Source organism: Helicoverpa armigera, chromosome 4 (genome assembly GCF_030705265.1).
Source record: "Helicoverpa armigera isolate CAAS_96S chromosome 4, ASM3070526v1, whole genome shotgun sequence".
NCBI lineage: Eukaryota > Metazoa > Arthropoda > Insecta > Lepidoptera > Noctuidae > Helicoverpa > Helicoverpa armigera.
In genome coordinates, this window is record NC_087123.1 from 12898290 (window position 1) to 12917465 (window position 19176).

A 19176-nucleotide genomic window follows, 5' to 3' on the forward strand; every position below is an offset into this window, starting at 1 on the left:
ATCCTTTTTCTTATGTTTAAACTTGATGTTTACCTTGACATGAAGACTAATTCATCTAGACACCACTAACAGAACCTTTACACGAGCAACAATTATCTCGATTTAAATTACTATTAAACGCTATATTTTCTTCAATTGACGATAAATCATCAGTTACGTTATGTTTTTGGTATCAAAACAGTGCGTTACTCGGTATTTTATTCCTTATTTAAAATGCAATGTGAAGCTTTAGCTGTATTCGGTTTGTGATTAGTGACACAATTTCGAACCAGCTTCTAGAACTCGGGCGTAAGATGACCTCCTTCGTACCACAGAGTAACAAATGACGATGGATGTAGCCGGATACTTTGATACTGCCTCAACTCAACCTTCTTTGATGAGCCTCTTAGAATTGTAGCTGTTCTAGGTACTCTGAGTTGTATTCAGCAGGAGGCATATAACAACGTTTGTGGGTCGTATGTAAAGACTTGAATAGTATTCATTGATACCCGTTGTCGTGAGGTTATATGTAGGTACAGTTCAACTCTTTAATACGTCTTCTTTATTTACTTGGTTACAATTCTATTACTGGTATGATTTTCCCCTGCATATTTACAATCACTTCAGGCTATTTATGATATTAAAAAAGATTACTACAGTACATAGCATGTGAGGCACTATCAAAACATCATATTTTATGAAAGTAATTCACACATGAACTATGCCAGCAATCTAACTTGCAATCAAGTTTGTTTTGATTTAGTAATGAATATTGTTTCGTAGCGCACTGTTATTGCAAACACATTCGAATCAAATACACTGGTCATTTATGTTAAAGGATGATCAACATAAGGCAACTTTAGTTTAAAAGCCCCTAAACCATTTATGATTACGTCATGAATAAGATCAAAGATCTGCACAACTGCAATCATGATATTGTTAAAATCTAACTCTAAAAGTAAACCCTTTAACGAAAAACGAAAGCCATACAATAAAATTAACATTACACACTTTATAACATGTATGACAAATTAGTTCGATCTTGCCTTTACGACAAAGAATTACATGTCGGTAAAGTCAAAAGCAACAGAAAACATACTCAATAGTCAATAACTTTATTGCATTCCATAATGTGTACAGGCTGGTGGGTAAAATTAAAAGAAACAATTATGGACCCTGTCTTGCACAGCAAAGTTAGTTTTTAGAGGAGAGGACGAAGAGCGCTTTTTAAACATAATAATATTGAATTAAATGTAGAAAATCTTATATTTAGATATTTGAGTAGGTATTATTTCTGTGTAGATTTATTTACATTTTACTTATTTATTATTTATTAAATTTATATTCGTTTATTTATATATTAATAATTTATATTATAAATATTCTATATTATGTATTAATCGTTGTTAATTATTTTATTTATTTATAAATTAGCTGTAGTTTTTTTATTTTTTAGATATAAGTATAAAGAGTTTTATACATTTTGGAATAGCCCGCATGTAAAACTACATTTGTAATTGAAACATACGTTTTATAGTAGGCCGAGTGTTATCCATCCATATGATATTAGTGCTCGCGGTTTGATTTCCATCCGATGGGGTTTCTTTTTCGAAATAGCTAGGAGTGGTAGTGCTTTTTGTTTTGGGCGTCGGCGTCGTCGTCGTTGTTGTCGTCTTTGTCGTTGTTGTCGTCTTTGTCGTTGTTGTCATCTTTGTCGTCTTTGTCGTTGTCGTCTTTGTTGTCGCCGTCGTCCTTGTCGTCGTCGTGGTTGTGCGTGGTAAAGGTTTGCTAGTTGTATTGCTTGTATAGGTGCTAGGTCTGCGTGTTGTCGTCGTGAGGGACCTGGCTTGCCTGCTGGTTTTTGTCGAAGTGCTCCATATCGGTGACGTGCTCGGTTTGATTGTCTTATTTATTTTTATGGTTGCACTATTGCCAAGACGTACCGTATTAGAGAATTTTCTTTGAAGCACCACTGTGTTCGATTTCGTTGTAGATGTCGGCTTCTCAGCTGTCGTTGCCTCACTCACTGTTAACCCACTACTGTCTAGTTTAGGTTCTAGATTCCGTAAAGCCAAAATTTCCCTGATAACTGGACTGCCACCACTAATTCTTATTTCAGGGACTTCTTGACAACCGTAGTAGTCATCTTCGAGTGAATCTATTCCACATATTAGTTTAACGCTGTATGAAAACTTTCTGTTTTTTACACTGTCTTGTTGATCACCGTTTGTTTTCTTGGGTGTTGGTGAGTGGCCCGGGGCGAAATATGCTCTTGTGCTAATGTGTGCAGGGACAACACTATGCGTGTATAATATAATAACTAACACTAGATTTGTCTGCATTATCGTGATTGTTTATATAGTTTGGTGAGTGTGTGCGTGAGCGGCCACATTATTTACTGGAGTGAACTGAGCAGTGACGTCATCAGCTCGAGCTTCTTATCAGAGTGTTGCTTGTAACGCTCTAGTGGTGTGTGTCGATACCTTCATATCGATTCACTTATACCGAGTCGCCTGATTCTGTACATACATAAACACAACGTGATATTGCAACAATAACAACAAAGAATATTAACAAATAGTTTGACTATAAAAAAATATTTAAATAATAATACTTAAGGAGGTCGTAATAAAAAAAAACTACATTGTAGCGAAGAAAATAAAAATAAATGATAGTAAAGAAACGCTAGGGTGTAAACATCAGCTGTTCAGAGCTTAACCCATGTCACGGACGACAGACGGACGGACGGATTATAATAACACCCGCCTCAGCTGCCCCTGGATCTCTGTTTATACTGGGAATCGTAAAAACCGTCGCTTACTTTGAGTCTGGACCCAAGATATTTTTACAAGACCTACCTTGATGCAGACAGTCAGTCTTCCTTAAAATAAATTATGAAAATATGCTGTTCCTTTGAACTAGTTATTTATGTAACAAGTTCTTTATGTAGCAAATATATAAAGTAAATCTTAGCTACCAATTAATAAACGTCAAGATAAATAGGCAAGCAGTATTAGTGTCATGGAGACAGCTTTCATCGCGACAAGCTTCTAAAGCACCCTTTAAATGAACAGTACAACTCGACAGCTAACAACTCATTTGCATAAGATTCGCACTTGACTAATTGCCGGAATTAAGAAAAAATGTCAAGAGTTTCGTAAAAAAAGATCCCATTATAAATTGGTAGTAGATTTTGAATGTTTCCTCAGAATGATTTCGTTACTGGATTTAAGTATCAAGTCTACACTCAGAAAATGGTTTATCTTAAGCGTTTGATAAAAAATAAAAATATAATATATTATTCAGTCTACGGGAACTAGGAATTTCCCACATTTTCACAAAACTGTAGACGAGACAACTAGGAGACGTTTTAAAATCTGGCTTAGGTTTAAATATGTATGGAAATAAAAGTAAATTGAAAGTTTATCCGCTATTTACAATAAATGAAATATACCTGTTTTCATTTAACAGCATTCGCTTACAACATATCTATATATTTCTAGAAGATTCGTTCTCTCATAACACGGTATCCATCTTGTTTTTTGAGCAAGATAAGTAAACGGTTGCTTTCACCGTTATACTAAATCTTTATGGCGGGCGGAGTAATTCGCTCTAACTAAAGACAATTCCAGGCGGATAATTGTATCGTCTCGGTCCATATTACTCGTCGCCGCGAGACGAGATAACGCGCCCTGTTTGTATGATGATTACTTTCCAAGTTTTTGTGGAATCGCCGATTGAGTGGCGCGACCTCGTCCTGTGTGCGCTTCGGCTTCATCTACATAATTGGAGCCGCGCGAGGTTAAGTGACGTTTGTGTTCTATAACAGAGCTTATCTCGTCTGCACGTTTGTTTTCATGATATTGGTTTTTTGTTATTTTAAGTGGCTGGTTTATATTCCGATGTTCGCATTCGACAGTCTCTGTTCGCTACGTGATACCTGGCTGTGGGAGCATTACCTTAGATCTGCAATTCTGGTTAGTTATGAGTGGTGAGCAAGTTTATTTAAGTACGTAGGCACTTTATCTACGTCTATTATGTCAAAGCAATACTTACGGGCTCCGGTCACGCAGCCGCCGCGCGCTCCCGCCCGCCTCGCCGTGCTGCCTTCACACGCACTTGCTTAGAACACTAGAGTGATACACTCGCATCATATGCAGCGAAAACGACGCTAACAAATAAAGCCATTGACTAACATCATTTTAAAAACCACATCTTTCTCCGAAGGCATCGTTAGGAACTGCATCGAATATTTAATACTTTATATTAAATCAATTTAGTCAAACAATAACAAGAGAACAAAGTAATGATTAAATTTTGCAAGAAACAATTATGGTGGCAATCATTTGTCAGTTATAATGAATGATGATGGTCCTCACGAATGAGGAAAAAGTAATTCATTACTTTTAATTTCCTCAAATTATAAAGCGATTAATAATTTATCAAATTACGGTGAGTCACTCACTGTTATTACTCTGAGAAGAAAGTAGAACAATCTATTTTTACATTAATATACGGCATAAAGGCAGGTTTCTGATGTCAAGAGTTAAGGGTGATGGTAAACTGGAAAAAAAAAACTGATAAAGTACGTAACAAATATTTGGTAGCAAGCTCTGTCTAACGGCTCACTACGGCTACTCATAAGCTTTTATTAAAATAATTTTTACTATCACATTCGTAATGCTAGTGAGTGTGAAGGCAGCACGGTGCAGTAGGCACGTGCATTGCAAACGCGGAACTTACTTCTTTACCGACTGCAATGTGTCTTACACAGAATGAAATTTTATTTTCATTGTTGAAAACCTTCCGTGTATGTATTGGCGGATGAAAAAATCGTTAGGCGAAATATTTTGGAAGTATTGTTATTGAAAGAAAAGAATTTTTGAAAAAAAAAATTTGCACTTTTAATTCTCATCTTCGGATTAATCAACATATTATTACAGTTAATAAAGGGAAAACGAGAGTTAACTTTTGTTCTGAATCTTATACTTTTTATAATATTATAAGACAGTGTTAGTATAGTAGAAAACTCGTAAACTATACAACGAGTACAAAAAGACGAGTACGTAGGTGCAGCACTAACAGGCTCTAACATGCAAATAAGTTTACGTCGCGAACACCCATTACTTGAGCGAGCGAACACTTTGCCTCGCGACTCATTTGTTTACACGTTTTGATTAGACACCTCATTAAATAACACAAAATAACTGTTATGCTCCAATATTAGAAAGTAAAAATATCGCTTGTAGAACAAATTAGTCACACATAACAACACAGCTACAATTTTATTAAAATCATGGTAGTTGCTACGTATCGTAGCGCTTGCTACGCCACACGTAGCGGAAAGCTACACACAGATGTGCTACGGCGCGAGCGGCGCACTCCAACAGCGTTGCAACTTTTATTGGAAAACTTCAGCCGAATTTACATGTCCCGCACATTATTAAAAACGCTTGTAAAACTTTAAAATGCCCACTTTACTACCGCAGCCAACTCTAACACTTTAGCATTAAGAACTAGTTTCGAATGCAATTTAAGCAAGTTAACGTTGTCAAAGGATTTGTTTCGGAGCCAAGAGTTTGAATTTTAAGTGTGGGCCCGACTCCGGCGTTTACCTGTGACGCTGAAATACTTGTTTAATATACAATAGGCTTTTGCGGTGTGGAATTTATTGGTCATCTTTACAAATAAACATATGTATTAGTTCGGATTTCTATTTAGATTTGTGTAGATAAAATATTTCATTGACAACCCAATTTTCATGGACTCGATGTTTAAAATAAATAAAGCACCTCTTATTATTTGCTAGACAACCTTCAGTTGTTGTTTAGTTGTTGTTGTTGGTTTGAAATGAATATTATATGTATTTTTTCATCTGTACATGATATTGTTTAGGGCACTATAACGAGGTGCATGATCAGGCGGCAAGTTGTCTATGAATTGGGCACTTTGCTCGGCTGCTATATTTACCCAATTAGGGAGGTGTGCCTTGCGACTGCGAAGTTTCCCGCACGAAGTTAGGCGTGCAGCACACAGCGCTTTTGAGTTCATGTGTCCTGTGAGCGCTGAGTCAACGGCGCGCGCGACTGTTCTTGCGTAGATAGGCCTAAAGATTCATTAAGCATTTGAACTTTTTTTGGATTATTGAATTGAATTGAATGGTTCCCACCTGATGGAATTACACAGCCACAGATAATGTCGTAACCGTCGTAATTAGATCGGGTGTATTTAAAACGCAATCTATTTGCTTCGATCATATTGTCATCCCTGGAGGATGTAAAGAGATATTAGGATTTATCCAAAAAGACGATTACCATTGTTATAATTTTTGGTGGCACAGCCATAAAAAGCGACAAAGTTCACCATAGCCAAATAAATTTTCCTCTAGATCCGCATTGCAAAGAACATACAATACAAGTCCCCGCTTCCAGGCGTGACTTGCACCACAGTCTCTCAGAGCTCCTTCCCCAGAGGCAAGTTTTATTGCAAGTTGCGAGCAAGTCAACTGCGCTCTGCACATAGTGTAACGCATACGTCGCGAGCCCGCGGTGCTACTCATTAATACTACCACATTACATAAATAAACTCGATACACTGCCGTTGCTGTGTTGTTTTGTTGAACTCTTGTACTTTGGTTACCATATTATGTGTACTTGTTATAAGGTTTTTTATGTTCACCTTGCTCCTTGCTACGAATGGCACAGTTTTACCTCTAAGGTAAGTCACGTAACATTTTTAAATGACTATTTTCTCAGTTCATATTATTATATAATTTCATTATAAAAAATAAAAAACAAAATCATGTTTATAAGTATCTTATTTTAATAAAAATATCGTAATACGTATAATACTGCACCACGTGAACCAAACATAACAAAAAAATATTTTCATAGACGAAACTGAGAGCAAACAATGTCAGTGAGGTCACCTCTTCTAGAATAAACTTCCGAAGAAGTTATTATTTTAATTTGGAATACTTGATGAATTTATAAGGTTGCTCTCGAGTATCGCGGCGTCGCCCGCTCCCGTGGGGACGGAGTGGCGACGCACTCACACTACCACAACTGCTGTGATTCCATGCTACATTTTATTGTGTCAACTAGCCACTTTCCCGCGGTTTCATCCGCGTCCCTAAGGAACTACCGCCCGTACCGGGATAAAAATATGTAACTTATGTTACTCGCAGATAATGTATCTTTCTAATGGTGAAAGATTTTTAAAGAATCGGTAAAGTAGTTTTTGATTTTGTTCATTACAAACAAACAAAATCTTAACTCTTTATAACATAATAGAATGGACCTCACTAGATCAAAGTAGGAATCAAAATTATAAAAATGTTAAAGTAATAAAAAGGCAAGCTACAGGTACTTTCGTCACAAATTACTTCTTTCGTGTTAAACTATTAGAAAAGTAAATACGATCGAACAAGTTGTTGGCGTTAAATAAAAGAAACTTTAGCGAACCGTTGTGTAATGGTCTTTATTAATGAAAGGTTTTATATGGAACATTATTTATCTTCTTTAACACTCAACCATGTACTATTTCCTTCTTCATTGGTATTATATTTAATATTACAAATTAAATCGACAAGTATACAATTAAAAAGAATTTTTTTTTGTTACCCGAATATTTTTAATTTAGGTACACTACATCATAATTTTATTCACGTTGTAAATAGTTCAAAGAAACCACAAACATAAAGTCACCTGTCTGTACTAAGTGTAATGGTCAAAGAGTTGGCTCGGCAAACATCCGCGAGTCTCATTGTCGGCGACTGTACGTTAATCTGTCCGTCTGTCCGTCTCAGTAACATGGGTACGATCCCCAGGATACACTATGATATGTATTTTTTGCGGCGACAGTATTTCTTGGTCGTCTCTATTTAGTTAAGCTGGTGTTATTATTTACATTATATTCGGAAGCTAGTGGGGGAGCGTGTGGGCTCAATCGTCAGGGTATGTGTGAAGGTTTGATGTTTAACTGCATGCACTTGCTTACCTATATTTGTATTTATGTAGTACTTAGTAGTATTTTATATTTGAAACTTAATTTTTTATACTGGGGTTTTCAAGCGGTCCCACCCTCGTCCTATGGGAATTTCAGCCCGTACCCTGATAAAATATAGCCGATGTTACTCAGGAGTACTGTGGCTTCCCAACAGTGAAAGAAGTTTTCGTATCGGTTCTGTAGTTTCGGAATCTTTAGAATACAAACAAACAAACAAAAAAATGATTCCTCTTTATTATTCTATTTATCTGTAAATAAATACGCTTATATTTAGCAAAATATGCACAGGAATCTTATTAAGCAAATAAGCATACAGAATCACGCTCTACTCCGCTGTAAATAAAATGAAAACGTTAAACGAACACGCGCTGAAAAAGATCTATTCATATTTTATTTTTAGTACACCATATTAATACGGTATCAAATAATACAATATTGCTAGACGATATATCTCGTATAAAATATAGCTGGGCCACAATATGCGAACATTCCAAAGCCTTATTTTCGCGTGTCTGTTATTGCGTTATCTCCAAAACGATGAGAACGACTAGTATATAAGTATTTATGTAAAAGCGGCCATTCTGACCGTCCTTTCGCCCGACAACTCTGATTACGCAATTTCAGAAATTGTCTCACTATTTTCTTGGGTTACAAGCAGAACGAATTGTATAAAAGGAAATTGCATTTTAAGTTTTTGCTTTATAAGTTTGGAAGTTATTACGGTGAGGGATGCGTTCACATTTGCATGATGTTTCTGCGGAAAGCTTGCGTTTACTTCGCGGTGCAATGTGCTGCTATGCATAATGATCAGCGGTTAACATTTACATTTATGTCTAATAATAGCGCTTAACTTGTAGATGTGGCACCTACTTGGATTTCAAGAAATATGAAAATACGGTACACTTTCTGCCGAGTCATAATTAAGATTGTTACTCATTATATTGAAGTAAAAAGATTTATTTTCCTATACTTTCTTACCTAAAAAGCTAATACTTAATTAACGATATCCATAAATACTCCAACAAAACTCTTCATCAGAATTCGACAAGCAACACCATATTTCCCATGGCCCATCTGTACAAGGTACTCTCTCTCGTCAGTAATCCGACCGTCCGACCGATGCGAGCGAGTACGGAGCGATCCGTCGCGTCGGCTGCGGCCCGCACAACTTCGGCCCTTCTCAATTGCTATAATCTCTTCGCGATTGCCATTCATTTATTGTCTAGGGTTAGGGCGGGATTTGAGTGCTGAGATGCGGCGGAGAAAGTAAGGTTTAAGGGAATTTTTTTGTGGGGCATGGTTTATTTAAAGTAACATTTAGTTTTTAATTTTTTTCCAGACAAGCAAAAAAAAATTACTTTCTTCTTCTTAGTACCTATATAATTAAGCACGTACACATTGCTGATGAAAACAGAATTGTAATCAGACGTTTTGATTATATTGCAACATTGTTTGGCACTAATCTCACATCTCTCACCCTAAACGCATATACCTGCTCCGTTCCGTCGTGGGTAAAAATTAATGTCACCTTTCGTTGTAATTTTATAACTCAAGAACAGGATGACCCATCCAAACATGATGTTTAGGCTTTGATCGGTCTATTAAGTAGATGGTTTTACGTGAAGTTTGCACAAAATCGGTCCAGCGGTTTTTCATTTATCACATTATACGTAGTGAAGCACATCTTGGGCCGCTAGTCAATTGTAAATTGATGAAGTTCTAACGAGCATGAAATAATATAACTCGGAGTAGTTTTATTAATGTCTAACTCGTTCTTCATCGCTAATTTAAAGCAAAAGGATATTCAAAGTTGCACCGCTGCCGCTTGTGGTATCTCCGCTACCGCTTGTCAGTGTCCCCGCTGCCGCCTGTCACTGTGGCCGCCGCCAAGCGGGTCTCACATGGGAATAGTTGCGTTTCGCAGTTTGGATGTGCGAAGTATCCGGCGGCAGACATTAGCCCCCTCCACTTATGTGCGGCCATTGAGAGCCGCGCTTGATGTATCGACGATACTTGTTCTTTGATTGTGCCCGCAACTAACTGACAACTTGCCTTTTAAGGGTCCAGTTTAAGATTGCTTTGGGAAGTATAGTATATCTATGTATGTTTAGGGATATTTTATGGTAGGTAAAAATATAGCATTGGTAAACCAAGTAATCAAAGTTACAAACCTCACAAAACTCGCTCCAATTACATAATACCAACCCATTCGCACAAGACCGTAATCCAAACAGACGCTAATATAATAACGTAACTCACATGACACACAATCTTCAAATGAACTAATATAGAATAATTACCTGAGCGGAACACCTCAGGAGGTCCTTTGTGCCTCACACGTTGATTAATCATCTCGTGACGAACTCGCAACTTCCTCGTTACGAACACAAATAAAATAACTAACTAGACTCGTGCGCAAATGAAAATGAAGTTTGACAAATTGTACTACTTAGATTATGTCGAAGTTTGATGAGTGGCTTACGTGTGCTCTGAAGCTTTGGCTTTTATACAACTAATTAATAATTATGATGGTTATCTTGTTTGATTAAGGGCGACTATATTTTTATCACTGTTTTAAGGTAGGTGAAATGCAGAAGTCGTTGATGGAGCATTGACAGGCCTCCTTTGTATGCATTTCAAAGCGTGAATAGGAACATAGGGAGGGGTTGTAAAAAATCTCAATATATGAAATCCCATCTTCATTCCCTACTATCTACAGAGTCACAAGTGAACAAAGCACTGAGTAACTTCTTCACAAGTTACTCGCCAACTAATGAAGTATACAGTCGCGCTACATATACCGCGTGCATTAAAGGGCGCGCCCCGCCGGCGGGAGCACGGCGCCGCATTGAGCGCGCAATGTATGCAAAGCGAGCGATTTATGCCGCAGCACATGTATATGTAATGCGCTCGTTGAATACGAACACTAGTAAACGGGGCCCGATTACACCGAGTAGTTATGTGAATGAAAATTATTCGTTTGTATCGATATTATTTGCAAAAATCAAAAAAATATAGTAATCAAAGTTTCCTAAGTGACACTATTGTTTTTTAGTTTCCTTTTATTGCATTATTAACATCAGACATACAAGAAACTAATATAGCAATGACGATGGGGGGAGATGAATGGGAGCAGAAAGTAAAAAATGCCTTGTTTCTAACTAGAAACATCAACTACCAAACATGATTATTATTTTTAACATCTTATGCAGACATTATTATGGCATCTTATATTAGACTTCGCAATTTTGTTACCAACTCAAACTTGCAAACTGACTTTAAAATAAACTTGTTGTTTGTTACGCGTCGGTGTGAGTTGTTCCCGCGCATCAAGTGTATTCATTGAACTAATTACGTCTGCTGCTCGCTTTGTCAATCATGCAGCTGCCTTGCGCCGACTAATTATTTAACTTGGTTGCCTCCTCGCCACTTATTATCTCCTGGTATTAGCTGATTGCGAAGTTTCCAGGTTAAACTGCTTCTGCTGATTTACTGCACTGATAGCTAGTTTGTCTTGTGTTTGTTATCTTCAGAGCATTGTTTATTTTTTTATAGATTTTCAGGTTGTGAGAATGTCGTTTGTTTATGGTGAATTTAATAAATGGAAGAATAAAATTGTAACCGGGACTCTCTTAACTAAGATATATTTTTAAATTAAGGCCTATTCATTTTTTAAGCCAAAAATAACTGAAGAAAATTCTAGAAACTATAACATTTTAATACCATCTGACGAACTTTTAATAGGAGTTGAAATTACCTGATAAACTAACTGAAAGCATTTAACCTACATCGTAGATGATACGTTTAGCAAAGACGCGTTTAAACTTTGTAATGATGTACAAAGTAGCGATAGGTTGCTAACTACAGTTGCGCTACTCTTCCCACCAGCCGAGAAAACACACACTAAACACACTTTGCATTCCTCTTACACTTAGCTCAGCGAAATAGGTGTTATCTTTATAAACTAGCGTCAAGCTTTACAACCGAAAAATAAACCAATAATTTCAAGGCATAAATTAACATCAATACAGGTGAATATCACCGCACAGTGTATAATTCACACCAACACAGGGGACAATAACAGAAAAATTGAATTTGTATTAAAACAACATTTTTGCCGCTTTATCTGAAGCTGTACCCTCTCGTGGGATGAGGCGTGAAGATTTGTTTGCTTACGAATTTCAAAACTGAATTACAGATCATTTGCGGGAATAAAGGCGCAGCTGTCACTTTGTTTCGGTGTAGGCGCGTAATCCCGCCGGGCGGCGCGCGTCGCGGCGGGCCCGCCTCAGCCCAACCAACACAAATATAATTTGTCGCTCACATTGTCATGCTACGATAATTGTAATGCAATCTGGCGGTTATATTATGTGGAAACCTTATTACTGCGTGCCTTTAAAAAGTATAACCAAAAAAGAATTCATTTTCTAAATTAAATTGGAATACTCGAAAACAAAATAATAGTTCTACTCAATTTATACACAACTTCATAAAATACCCACTTAGTTAATTTAAACATCGTAAATTCGAGTAAACCCCGATAAATAATTCAAAGTTTAAATATTTATAACAGCGTGTTCATTGTACCCGGAGATTGCTGGAAAACATTTTATATCGTTAACGGAATTTCGAAAGCTTAATCCACTTTGTTATCACGCAAACATTGCCGCGTAACTCGAATTACAATTAAGTATTCATACCGCGTGTGCCAAATGTTACTTACACCTGCTTTTATAAGCTTTCGCCTCAATTTCACGTGCGCCGCTCACAGGGCAATCCTACGCCTTGTAACTACAAGTACGTAGACACGGCTTAACAAAACCTTCGGCTGAATTTTAATTTTCTCAGCCACTTTAAAATTTATATTTCAAGCTATATTTTTGTTGCAAAACATTTCTCGAGGGAAATTATAAATAGAGACTGTGAAATAAAATTAGAAATATACATTGAAATGACTGAAGAATAACGTTTAATTTTCAATTATTAAAAGTCTGCGATTGCATTGAATGGAAAGAAGAAAACGAATAGATCTTTTAAATGGAGGTAATTTGTCAGCATAAAGTTAATTCCAACATCTAACATTTTATATTAGTTAAACAAAATACTCTCTGGTATATAAGTTTAAAGCGGCACTTATCTAATTACATATAGGAGTTGAGCGGTCGTCAAGGCGATACCAGAGCCGTTACACAGAACACCGGTCGCTCAGCTACTAACACCTGATATTAATTTCCCAGCGGACGTATAATTTTGTCCTGAGATCGAGACGCGCGACACACTGTGCGGTCACCGACAACTTCCTTCGCACCTCTACTACGTGAAGCTTGTCATTACTTTAATGAGTTAAGTATAGTTAAACTTACTAAAAAGTCTATTTATTTCAGTGGTACAATAAATTATACAATGGTATTATTTCATAAAGGCAGCTAAGTTTGTGCTTCTAGGCGGTTAATCGAAACTATTGTAACAAGGCCTGTTGTACAAACAATGATAATACAATCATATTGGGATCTCGAAGCCTATTTCTCAACAGAATTCCATATCGAGTGGTAACAAAGCTGGTGGGAGCGGCTCGAGCATACAATATTCCTAGATCAATGTGTCAGGCACGTGACCGGCGGAACAAATTCCTCCATTATTTCCAGCTATTTTTCCTCAGTTACGTGTGTAATCTCCCAGTGATGATTGTCTTCACTCTTCTGACAACTCTACTCCACGCAATATTGAGTAATAGCCGCTCTTTACATCAACTTATAATTTTATTACTCCCAAATGTGTCATACTAACTCACTTTCATACTTTTTACACACTTTCCGTATACAGCCAGTTTAAAAGAGGGATCCGTCTCGGTTGTAAAATTATTTTTCTTAAAGTTCGCTTAAATACCGACAAGAATATTGCGAAATTCTGGAAGCGTGAAAAATGTTTCATGTTTCTGAACGATGGAAGTTTTAACTTTATTTCTTGTTTCATAGCGCAGGGCTATTGGAACACTGAAAGGTTAATTATTAATTATTTTGAGACGCTCATTATTTTGCACTGGGCTTAACGAATTCGTAGTAATAAGTTCACGCGCGGCCGGTAGACCCTATTTTCCCGGTACATTTTGACACAAAGACGAAATTTCATAAAGCTTCACCTATCCTACGGCGCTCGAGCCAACCCTTTCGGGACTCGCTTCTCGTAAATATTCAAGGTTAGAGTCGTGCTCACAATTTTTTCTGAATTTACTTGTCCCTAAAACACTGGGGCCGCGTTACGCAGGGCTCGCTTCCACGTAAGCGATCCGACTTAAATATATACGTGTGTATGTGGAGGGAATACCGCGGAAAACATGTTTATTTTGCGTTTTCTTTACGCTTGCTTGGAACTCAAACAAAAGAAGGTCTACGTTTTTTTACTTTTTATCCGGCAATTGAGCAAAATAAAAAGTTATTTATCATTCGATTATAATATTCTCACAAATATGTGTATTGATATTCCGTGCTATGACATATTAGTAACTGAGGTAAATATTCAGTAGTTACTATACAGTTTTTCACTTTCAAGGGAATGGCTGCCCTTCTCAAATGAACTGCAGTCTGGAGTGCACCCAATCCGCTGTCAGTCACACCTCGTGGCCCCAATCTAAATAAGTTTGTAATATTATCACTGTTTCCCCTCCCCCGGCAGGCACACCCCGCGCCCGCCCCGCGGCTCCTCATTTGAATACACGCTGTTTATTGTAGCACACTTTTTCTTCCATTCGCGGCGAATTATCGAATAATATTTTCTCAGAGGTTGAGCGTATTATCGTGGGATTCCGTGTGAGCACTCCCTGTCAGCTGAACATTATTTGATTTAGTGCCGTCTCTTACATTGATGGCGCGAAAATTCGTTTTTATTCAGTGTGTTAAGCAATTATGTTATCCGCTGTTTTTCGTAAGCACATTACTTTGTGTGGGGTGCACGTATTGCCTCTCAATTTGTTTATTTTGTGCTCATTTTTCGTCACATTCATTTCCCGTGTTCTTTCCCTATTCGTTTACAATTCCAGTCGAATTTTGGCTACAAACATTTTCTTTTAGGTTAATGCGATTAAAGATAACTACATAATCCGATGACCTTCATTCGTATTCTGGTTGTTTGCAAGTTTAACAGATAATCCAGGTGAATCCCCTCAGTAATACGCTCGTAAATCCCCATAAAGGTAATTGTAAGATCATCGGCGAGTTCGGGTCGACTACTGTTGTGCGTACAAAACTTATGATCATCTGAATAGCTCTTGTTTCATGAGTTCGCTTTCAAATATAGGCACTAAATTAACTCGCGCTACGGACTACTAATGCAAATTAATGAATTTTAAAACTGATTTAAACGAGAAATTATGAAGTGCATTTTTTACAAATCATATTTTCTCTAAAACCTAACTATGGCAGAAACATGATTTAAAATGCGAATAAAATAAAAACATGAAAGAGTTGCCTCTAACCCGGAACCAAACCGCGTGTACTGGCTTTGGAACATGATTTTTTATTAAAATCTGAGGACCGAGTTCACAATTTAATTTTCGTACAGATGAACATAAACTATGTTTTTATATGAACTGGTTTTGTGAAGTTTGGCGAGCAGTTCCGAGTTCATAACATAGTTCTCTTGTTTTTGTTCCACAAAATAATGTATGTGCACTCAAATATTCCGGGAATCCTGCATAGCTCTCTATTGATTCGCGCATGTAAGGATAACACAATTAATACTGGCTTCCCGTAACTCTTTGTAGGAATTATTTAGACTCACTTCTAGGTATATTTGTTCTTGCTGTCAAAATAACAGACAGAGAACCGGAGCATTTTCATACTGTAGGAATACAATGGTCAAGACCGCGTTGGCGTTCATTTAGGGAGGCCTACATTCAGGACTAATCGACGATGATGGGATAGAAGTCAATTGTTTCAATCTTTTTTAATCGATTTGAATGACATTTTTACTTTTAATCCTAGCATTATAAATGTAAACTACTCCACACAATTTCCAGCTGAATCGTCACTGCATTGTACATGCGGTAACGCAACGGCGGCATCCAGCCGACTAACACTTAGTTGGTCAATTTATTGCGTGCGGCGTGCATCAAACGAACGTAAGTGCGGCAAATCACTACTAACTGCTTTGTAGTCCACTGAAGTACGCAACTGTTTATACATACCTACTCTAATTGTACACCATTTCCAGGGACAAATATAATCAACAATGCCAGCTGTGTAGTATTCTAGTGATTAGAAGCGAAGCCTCTTGTAATAGCTATTGAGAAGACACATTTGGTCGATCATATAATATAAATTATGTTAAATATTTATAATCCAGATAACTAAAATCCAAATAATAATACTCTATAGAAAAATAAAGTTTATATGATGTGTAAGTATGTTATGTTAAAAATATAATGTGTAGGTATGTATCTTAAAATAGAAAGCAGACATTCCATGTATCAGCATGGTCTGCTATTGTTGTTGGCCATAATCCTCATGCTGCTCAAACGTGCTGACACCGTCAACAATACGACTGCTCCCACGCAGCGGTCTATTCATATTCATAACACCCATCATGAAGATAATAATAGTAGTCTCTAGACTATGTAAAGGTCACAGAATAATTAGAAAACATAGGAGCTCAGTGTGTGCTAAAAAAATATGTTACGCATAATTTTGTCTTTTAAAATACACCCACATTTCGTTACATATGTTGTTTCTCTGTGTAAACATAAGTAGTTTAAGTAAACTCCGGCTATTAAGATCTAGGAAAACCCAGTAATGCTGTATAAAAAAGTATCACTAAAAAAATATAGTTGCGCAAAAATGTCGTACGCGATGATACCTCTCAGCGTGAACCAAAAAGACTGTGCGCCATTCAAAGTGCCATCTTGTATGCATTTGAGATGAAGCGCCTGCAAAAGGCAGAGTCCATTCGGTACATTTTTATCAAAGGGGGTCTATTTACGGACGTACCCTTAATACTGCACCCCCTATTTACTAGCTCTGCGGGGCTCCTGCACAATGCGTGCGGAGACGTACGGACGTCCGCGAATGCAATTTGCCATGCTTTGACGACGCGAGTATAATGTTGTACAACCTGTTTGCAGCACTGTATGACGATCCTCGTTTGATTTATCGTGACGTCGATGATTTGGTCGCTGAGTTATGATTGGTAGTATATCAACAGTGCAATAACAATAGTTATTGGGCATTGATAATGTTCTGATGTATATCTTTATATAAAGCTGTATTAATTTTTTGAATTTCATATGAAAATTTAGAAAATGGTTAACATTCACAGTAAAAACGTGAACTTAAAAAGTCATCGTAAATTGAAATCCTTTACAAGTAAAACTGCAGAAGATCTTTCTCAATTTGTGTAAAAGTATGAAGTACTTTGCTATTCTTTTGACTTCAAATGCAGCAGGAAAATAGTGTTTCTCATCAAGTTAGAGCAGACAGCCGCAACTCCGATAATAATGAATAATAAAGCGGGTCTTTATAACCGACCTACAAATTACTGCTAACTAGAATAAATGAAGCACTTGTCAGAACTTCAAGCCTCTACTTAGAACACTTTAAGCAACTCTTATTTTACTCCGACTTTAATGGAAACGAGTGGAAGTTATAAAAGTAAACTAAATAAAATTATAACACTCTTTAAACTTACAAAGTACTATCTTCGAACTGTTTTTTGTGGAATATCATAAAAGTTCTTCACTTCATTCATAATTTTCATATAAAAATCTGTGTTAAGATCCTCAGGAGTAGGTAATAAAGTATTGTTTATTTTCGCTACCGATGTGGTTAGCAAAGCTAATTTCTAACTCACACTTAGCTGTTAATTTTAGAACGCAAACCGCCGTCTAACTTTACACTGCAAATAACTGGAGCTCGGTGGAAATACAGTCGAGCGAGCGCTAGACTAATCCTAAGAAACCGCCGGTAACACGCCCTCGGTTCAACTGACACACTTCACTGATCAACCTGACGAATTCAAAGAACGTGGCATTTAGTACTAATCTAAGGACGCAATCTACGCAAACTCGCATACTGACAATTTGTTTAGATGTAATGCTTATTAATACACAAACAAATTCATTAAAAAACCTCGTTAGTCGACTAGGCCCTGTATTCCCCTCCCCCATCCCTTCCCTCCCCGCCGTCCCCCTCGCTGGCCCCGGCCGCGGTCTCTCGCGCCTCGAATTAGCATTTATATTGTCTTCTTGCAAAGCGCGCGCGCAACAAGCCTTTTGCTTTCACCTGTTATGTGGGCCGCCTGTCACACCGAATGACGAACTTGTATACAATTTCTGCCATTGACATCAAAGGTCAGAGAGAGACTGAAATTCTTAGTAATGAAATCCTGCAAATTCAAAGAAAGTTATTAAATAAATCAAAAGACAAAATACTTAGAACAGGTGCGGGATGCATGAACTCCTGCGAGTAAACAAAATGACAAACTATTCACGAAATAATAATATCTACGTTAGCCATAGCGCAAGTAATAAAAATAAATTCGAAAGCAAACCATATTAATTAAAAACCAGCAATTATCCGTTATTGCGTTCATACAACATCTTAATGTGTTTCTACTGTTTTAATATCTAAGTGTTATAAATTGTTCTATGAATTTTAATATTCCCAATTGTAAACGTTCGCTCCGCAGCTCTTTGTCTGAATTTAATTAACTCGATATTTTCTTAATCTACCAGCGTCTAAGTAATTAATAGTCAACTATTAGTTTCGTTTTTGTAATTACAAGCTATGAATAAATAAATGTTTCTTTTTTAGATTCACGTTATATACCTTTGTTTGGATAAATCTGAAAAGAAGGTTGTCTAATATTATTTACCCACCTTTTTCATATTAAGTAACTCGAAAAGAATGTAATATATTTTCACAATTACTCCTTAAATTATTTTTGAGTACAAGGAATACCTCAGAGTTGCAGCTGTCTATTGCATACCTAGTTGTCCTATTGTAATATACACTGTAACATACATGTGTACTATACACATCGGTTACGCGTCGGTGTGACTGCGGCCGACAGTTTCAGCAATAGGGTTACGGCTACCGGCGGCGGTGTTAGCAGCGTAAACACCGAGTGTAGACTTTATTGGTCTTTTTGTACACTGGACAACTGACACTACTTCGTTTGTACATCACAGAAGGGAAATGT

At 37.1% G+C, this 19176-nt stretch overlaps 1 protein-coding gene across 1 annotated transcript; it reads right to left on the bottom strand.

Moving 5' to 3' along the window:
• Window positions 1-1596: 1596 nt before the first annotated feature.
• Window positions 1597-2321, bottom strand: LOC135116785 (uncharacterized). The gene is made up of 2 exons (XM_064034353.1): window positions 1923-2321; window positions 1597-1767 (listed from the first exon to the last, which is right to left on the bottom strand). The coding sequence occupies exons 1-2, from the start codon at window positions 2319-2321 to the stop codon at window positions 1597-1599; spliced, it is 570 nt and encodes a 189-aa protein (XP_063890423.1).
• Between the last annotated feature and the right edge of the window lie 16855 nt (window positions 2322-19176).